The sequence below is a fragment of the Saccostrea cucullata genome, unplaced genomic scaffold (genome assembly GCF_032062105.1).
Source record: "Saccostrea cucullata isolate Sc308-1 unplaced genomic scaffold, CSIRO_AGI_Scuc_v1 ctg11618, whole genome shotgun sequence".
Taxonomy (NCBI): Eukaryota; Metazoa; Mollusca; class Bivalvia; order Ostreida; family Ostreidae; genus Saccostrea; species Saccostrea cuccullata.
This window is the reverse complement of record NW_026922742.1, coordinates 9,541-17,623: the sequence shown is the minus strand read 5'-3', so window position 1 is coordinate 17,623 and position 8,083 is coordinate 9,541. Positions and strand designations below refer to the sequence as shown.

Below are 8,083 nucleotides of genomic sequence, written 5' to 3'. Positions count from 1 at the left end.
CAGGTTCAGATAAGGGTTATTGCCGTGACTAACACTGAAAATCTGTGATTATGTAAAATATGGAGATAAATATTAATTGCAGTAAACTCGAAAATCTATTGAACAGGCAGAGATGATAATCTGATAAATTTCTTTAATTAAAATAGTGATCAACTTATACGCTGAATACAAAAATCACCAGCCGAATTTTTGGCAAATGAAATGTACTAACTTCGGTACGAATATTACTTCATTCTGAAAAATATCGTGTGAAAAATGAAACGAAAAAAAACCCACAGTTTGAGAAAACAAAGATATTTAGCGATTTTTAAATATGCCCCCCCCCCCCTCTAGAAAGTGATACGAATCGGCTGGTTAAAACTTGATCAGAAGTCAGCAAATTTATGACTTGTTATGTTTTTTTTTAAATCTTAATCTACGAAAAACATGCTTATTTGTGTCTGAAATAGGATAAATAAATTAACAATGTACAAGTAGGTTTATAATCGTTGTTGTAGTGAAACTTGGAAGATGAATTTCGCATGATATCAGTTGAGTGTGTTATACACTTGCCGTGGTCTGAGCTAAAGAATTTGAAAGGTGTGATAAACATACGGCGCCCCTGGCCCATCGGCAGAGACCCAATATATGTTTTAAACAGGTGTGAACTCGGAACTGACCATAAGATTGTTTCAAATCACAAGTGAAATTCTTTCCGCGTAAACAGACTTTCAAGGTCACCTAGCGTCATGGGACAGGTGATGCACGAGGATTTTGTGCGTACAGCATATACAGAGAACGAATTTGATTGCAGTAAATGCGTTGAATTTGAACAAAAGTTGTGGCAATTAAATAGAATTATAGAATGATTAATTGTGACCTCCGTAACTTAAATAAAATGAAGAATCCAAAAAAAAATTACAGACTATGTTAGAAGGGGGTTGTTTGAGTATCTCTCTCTCTCTCTCTCTCTCTCTCTCTCTCTGGTATTGCTTTTTATACACTTTACAAGAAAAAAAAACTTATTAGAATAAAGAAAATCTTTTTTAAATAATTACTTACCCAGAGAGGATTTTAAAAACCTAACGTAGTGAACACTTCTCTATGAAAATAATGTTTGCTGTTACGAGAAAAATGCTTTGAAATTATTGCATTAATTTCGTGTTTCTGCTGACGATTTTCGCATCCACATTCAGAATAATTCCAGATGAATAAAAAACATGTATTTTAATAAGAAATATACATAATAATGGTTGGGTCGTACACTAGTACTGTACATGTAAAAACCATAAACATGAATACAGCTCGGATTTTATACTACATACAGAGTGCGAGACGAATGCAGCTCGACGCCATTTCGTCTTCCTTTTTTACATGAACTCATGAGATTAAATTATTCATTTAAAATAAAATTCATAATTTTTATTTTGTTACATGAATGAATAATTTTACTAAAATAAAAATGTCTAGACACACAGTTAAGAGTCCACTATCTGGTTGAATAAAAACGATTATATATATACATAAACCAAAGTTATAAATTGTCATCAAAATTTATTAAATTTTTATCAGAAACAGAGAATTTTGTCTGTAATACTATTTACACGGTGCAGCTGCTTGGAGAAGAATTTTCTGGACACTCGGTGCAACACGGAGGGAAATTTACTGGACACGGTGCGACACGGAGGACATTACCTGAGATTTTTCTAGACACGGTGCGGCACGGTGTGCCTACATGTATATTTCAAATCCACACACACCGTGCTACACCGTGTACGCGGTGTAACACAGAGCGTTTCACACGGTGTTTTTTCCACCGAGCGATGCGGAAAACTCGTGGTCTGTTCTGTATATCCTTGATAAGGCATTTACACATGTAAATTAAGAATATTTCATGACACCTTTACTCTTGAATAAATGAATATTCCATATATCTGTTATTGATTGAAGAAAATTACACATTTCTTGTATCCCGATCATTTTATTGATTGTAGTATATACTTGTGTCACTGCCCTGAATATGATCATAAACAGCATTGATCACCAACCCATATTCATCCTAAAAAGAAAATAAACAATATAAATGTTCTGTGGTCGAATTAATTTGCAAAACTAAATTTCCAGATACATTAATGCTTTAGGCGATCTAATATTGAAGAACATGACATTTAATGTGGCCTTTATAAACCTCATCTGTCTTTATTTATTTATAAAAAAAAAATCGACCCGTGGCCTATGATTAAAAAAATATATATATTTGGTTCTGAAAAACGCACAAGGTTGGAACAGAATTCCGGTCTTCTGACTTGAAGTTGTCTGACGGCAGTGAAGACATCCACACAGGCGTCCATGTTGATCTGTTGTATTACGTTATGAACGGCACAGAAAACACCACTTAATGCTGCACCATCACTAAATACGAATATATATAATATGATATTTCAATACGGATTGTCCGAAAGCGTTTTTCATAATCAACAGGTTGAAAAAAGAACGGCATTTGGCATCAATAAAACATTAAAGGAAGGAATTGCAAAATAAAAAAAAAAATGAATTTATACATCTGATATTTTCTGTTTCATAATTGAACTTAAGATGTAAGCTCAAATTGAAATTTTAATTTAAATGGATAACAAGCATCAGTAACAAAAAAAAAAAGAAATTCACCTGCTGACAATTGTAATAGGATTTTCTGTCTCAATGGCCAGCGTGGTAGACACAAGACTCCGAAGTGGAGATGTGTCAAGAAAAGTCCCGGATGTTTCAATTCTTACTTTTGGTTCTATTATTGTCACAGGGTGAGCCTCCTCTTCATTCTAAAGAAAACAGGTATTGTTGTACTATTATCAATATGTAATCTGTCCTTCTTTTCTTTCAGAAATCCTATTTATCTTACTTTAAAGCATGTTTAATTAAATTTGAATTGCAACATATTTAAAAATTATTTATATCCTGAAAACCTAAAAATTCAAGCTATATGTTAAACGTGAAGATTTAATTTTTTCTATCGTCAACGTTCCTAACGAATGCAGTAATATACATTCATTATCTGTTTACAGAGTTCTTTTTTATATCCCAGTTGATTCCATGCACAAGAGCATGCATTAGGTATAAACAATTTCAAAAACGAGGTAAATTATTGATTAGAATTTAAACCATCTCGTATAAAGTCATCATTAAGTACATTTAAGTTATATTGTCAATACAATTACCTTATCAGAAAATTCAATTTATCATTGAGTTAAATTAGCTAACATATTTTTCATACGAATTGTTATTTCATTTTTTAAACACTGAGTTGCCGACATATTTTCCCTTTTCCCCCGACCATGACAAGGAGCACATAGAGGTTGTGACCAGTCGGCATGGGATACTCACTCCTCAATGGCACCTGATCCCACCTCTGACGCTTTGGAGGTTCGTGTTTGCTCTTCTCTTATTTTGTATTGTTTTAAGGAGATGTTGATTACTGTTCGTTATCTCCCTATGTTTCATGTGTACACAGAACAAGCGTAACACGACTTTTCTAGCTCACATTTTTCTCGAGAATGTGCACAGTAGTGCTGATGATGTGATTTGCAGATTGACTTTGAACATGGATGGTAAACGGGGGCACTGTTTTGGAAGATGAGGAACTTGGTAACCATGCTTCACTCTGAAATTAAAATGAAGCATTGCAAAACTTGAATCTTGAGTGTGTAAATACTCCAAAATCAGCATAGTGTTTTCATTAATATTTGTTTTGAATTACATACCTAGCTTATAAATGAATTTAACAATTTCTTAAGACCATACACGATGCATCTTGTTTATTTTTTTATTGAGAATTATCGCACTTTCAGATGCAAAAAAATCCCTTGTTGTCACAAATATCACAAGAAAACTAAAAAAAACAAGAAACAGTTTCATATTAGGTTCGATAAAGAGTGCTACATACCGAATCAATCTTGTTAATAGGATCCATACAGATGACTGTGTCACATTCATGGTCATTGAGCAGGCGGAGGAAGTCAACAGCGTCCTCTTCCGTTGGATACTTCGTCACTATAAACGCTCTTTTGTTTTTGTATGACTACACAAATGGACAAAAAAGAAAAAAAAGAATTACATAAACATTTTTATCCTATAAAAAAATTTATGAATAATGATATTTTTGTATCATTATTTTATTATTTTCCTTGGAAGTCTCTCCCTGTGGGAGGCCCCTTGATTCCGGTGTATCACCATTGCGCATGCGTGCAAGATAACGTTATTCTCTATATTTATTTTTCGCGGTAAACATTTTTTACAATTTTCTGAAGCCGCCTCCCACCCCTCCTCCTTTTCTGAAATAACTTTCTGTGGTGACTTGTTAGGGCGATTGTTGCCCTATTTATATTTATTTATACGTTTTTCACATTTTGGTTTTTAAATCTTAAATTTAAAACATTTAAAAAAATCGTTTCAGAATAAGGGCGGATGTTGCCCCATCTTTGACACTGTTTAGGTCTGTAATACGCATTCTGTTTATTGTACATTTTGCGTACCTAATTTTCTGTAAAAAAAATACGACAAAAGAAAGACTTCCTAAATATAATTATATCCTTGATTAATGAATTAAAAGCAACCAGGAACACATAATGGTTAACATATATTAAAACTTAACTAGTCGTGCACAAATCTGTAATTAGTTAGCACACAAAAAATAAAATTTACAAATACCTTAATTGATAAATGTTAAATGAAAAAAAAAATCAATACTTACTGGAACAGTTATCGCATTGATGAAGTTTCCTCTTTTAGGGACATTAGATGATAAATGAACGCTGTATTTATCCACTTAATTAATGTAGAAAAAGAAATTGAACATTATTTCAATTATACATGAACAGAAAATAAACAAATGATCCTTAAACATTAAAGGTCACATTAAAGGTCACCGGTGTTTCCTTATTCTCTCTTTATCTGACAAATTTAGTCCCATTCTGAACACATCATGTTATTCAATTGTTTTCCATATTTTAATTTAAAAAATTGAATTCATATCTTATGGGATGGAAGAGACATTCATAGTTTCAATCTATATTTTCAATGTTCGCTTCGTGATCGGGAGGCCCGGGTTCGATTCTCGTTCGCGGCGCCGCGTCATACCTAAGACGTAAACAAAGGTGGTGACTGTTCCTTCGCCAAGCGCTCGGCACTAGAAGTGAAAGTCACGGGTCTTTCGGATATGACCTTAAAAACGTAGGTCCCGTGTCACGGTAGGCGCTGGCACGATAAAGAACCCTCACTGCTCAATGGCCCTGAGTGCCGAGTATAGGTCTAAATTTGAAGCCCTTCACCGGCATACGGTGACGTCTCCATAATGAGTGAAAAATTCTCGAGAGGGACGTTAAACAATATAAAATCAATCAATCAATATTTTCAATGCCGCAAGATTATTTCTATTTGTAAGTGTTACTTACTATGGACAACATGTTTAAGCTTTTGGGGAGAAATATTGCCGGCAAACTTCTATTTACAGAAGATTTAATAAAGGATTTCCTAATATTTTATTTATGGAGACTAATTTCGTTGTGAAAGGATGTGCATGAAAAGTATCAAATATGACTTCCAAAGAAAAAACAGGTTTATTACACTATACTAAAATGTCAATATAAAACTACACTGAAGCCTGGATCCTGCTTCAACCAAAACAAAAAAGCAATAGACAAGGCAGAGATCAAACAGTTCTTATATCTTTTGATCATCTTCTTTTTAAATATAAACGACGTATGTTTCAAGTGACAAAACTTATCGTACAAATCATGGAAGACAATGAGAAAAAAAGAAATCTTAAAAGTTACACCTTAGTTGTATGTATTAAGGAAGCTAAAGTGTTTCCTTCATCAAAATGTATAATTTTGTTTGAAAAAAACATTTAAAATATCTCTGGTTTTCAACATATCAACAAAAATACTAACTTTAAAGTTGAATTTTTTAAAAAATAAAATCATAGTTCGATTTTTTTTCTGAAGAATGAGAATAAAATCAAAGGATAACTTACGTGGCAAAATACCGTTGGAATACATGTCTCCACAACCTTCTCTGGCGAGCTTGAAGTCATTATCGTTGTACACAGGTCGTATTATCATTAAAAGCTGGATAAAAAAATCAAATGGGAAAAAGAAACGTACGAAAGGGAACGATATCTATGAAAAAAGTGGATTTGCGATAGCAATTAGGATCAAAATCAAGAAAAGGCTTTGGAGCTGAATAATGTTTTAATATTTTTATTTGCTGTTAATATTTTGAAAATCCCTCAAATTTGAATTTTAAATAAATTTAGATAAATACGTTTTATCTTATCAAATACATTGTAATTCTTTCAATTTAAAAGCGATATTTTTGCATCACCTCATCTGACATATTTGTCCACCACTCATTTATTATAGCCCCCGCTTGAAAAGCGGGAGGGTATATAGTAATCGTTAATTCCGTCCGTCCGTCCGTCTGTCCTTTACGCTTTGGGGTACCCATCTCTTATCCGCAACTCCTCTTATACCACTGAATGAAAGTTGATGAAACTTTCACAGAATCTTTATTACACATTGCCTTTGTGCACCTCCTATCTTATTTTTTGATCCGACACATATTTTTGATTTTCCATAGCAAAACATGGACACTGCCATTTATACACATATGGGAGGCGGAGGGTATCATTTAGTGAGCCATTGCTCACAGTACCTCTAGTTTCAAGTTATTTTTTATCATTATAAACATTTTTATAGCCATAAAAACATTGCTTTCAATGTTATTTTACTGTATCGTGTACCTGAAATTCTTCACGCAGTGAACTCTGATTGGCCGGTTTGTCTATTGTCATGTTCTTCGAATTTGTAGTAAATTCACCAATGGTATTGAAGCTAACTGGCGATTTGTAAATTTCACTCAAAGCAAGGAATATGGTCATATATTGCTCCTGAAAATAAAATGTAATGCATAAAGTAAAATAAACAAAAAAAAGACAAAAAACAAAAACAAACAAACAAAAACAAAACATTGATATAATATATATAGTAATACATGTACTTCTTTGGTTAATGTTTTTTGTTGGTTATTTAGAGTTTAAAAATAACAACTTTATTGTAATAAAACTTGAAAAGTGTTTGGAATTTACTATCAAAATATGTTTGGAGGAAGGAGTTGTGGTTACTTACAATACTCTTTTCCACTTTTTTTTATTTAAGTAATGCAATATAAATGGAACAACCAAAACATGTTGGTGTTTTTAAAATTATAAATACTGATACTTACATAGGTTTGGACCATATTCATCCTGTTTTCTCTCATCTTCTTGACATATTCAGCAACGTTGACTGTTCCCGTCTTTCTCCCTATCTCATTCAGAACGTCTATTGCTATGTATGTCCCTGTTCTACCAATTCCCGCACTTAAGGCAAGAAAATGAAAAAAAGTATTATAATTGTAAAACTTGAATAAGCATTAAAAACAGACTGTGTCAAAATTAGCAATTTGTTTTTTAATCATTTTTTTCAGTTAACTGCAAGATTGAAAAAAAAATAAAGGAAAAACATGAAATAAGTCAGTTCTAAACATAAAAGTACCAATTATGATGAATTGTTAGATGGTAAGAAATATATTTCCAAAACAGTCCATTATTCAGTTTAAAAATATACCTGCAGTGTACGACTGTTGGAGAATCTCTCTGATTGGTCCCTACTTTCCTAACGTGGTAAAGGAAGATAACAAGAGAGAGAGGCTCAGGAGTACCGTGGTCTGGCCAGGCAGTATAATGGTATTGTGTCACAGTACGTGACTTTTTTGTCTGTTGTTTTGCAAAATAACTGTATGTTTAAATTTGTATACATATACAGCATTTTTATGTATTCTTCATAATTTTTGAAGGTTTAAGCCCAAGTTGAATGACATATGGATTTATGTGAGATAGCAGTATAATTCAGTGTCAAAAAACACAAATCATTCGATAAGACAATTCGATATTTTCTTTTTCAGTGAACCCAAATTCATTATGCTACTGTAATTTTATTCATCTCTGTAAGTAGTTAAATCGTTTAAGATTCTATGGTTTTCTAAGATCATAATTTTAGCAAACAGGTAAATG

General features: G+C 32.7%; 1 protein-coding gene across 1 annotated transcript; it reads right to left on the bottom strand.

Moving 5' to 3' along the window:
- Window positions 1-2,205: 2,205 nt before the first annotated feature.
- LOC134262308 (receptor-type tyrosine-protein phosphatase T-like) lies at window positions 2,206-7,778 on the bottom strand (the record flags this gene model as incomplete). The annotated part of the gene is made up of 9 exons (XM_062744681.1): window positions 7,638-7,778; window positions 7,255-7,390; window positions 6,773-6,919; window positions 6,005-6,098; window positions 4,724-4,797; window positions 3,917-4,051; window positions 3,515-3,634; window positions 2,647-2,795; window positions 2,206-2,391 (listed from the first exon to the last, which is right to left on the bottom strand). Coding segments are annotated over exons 2-9 (941 nt in total), but the record flags the coding sequence as incomplete, so codon positions are not given.
- Window positions 7,779-8,083: the final 305 nt, after the last annotated feature.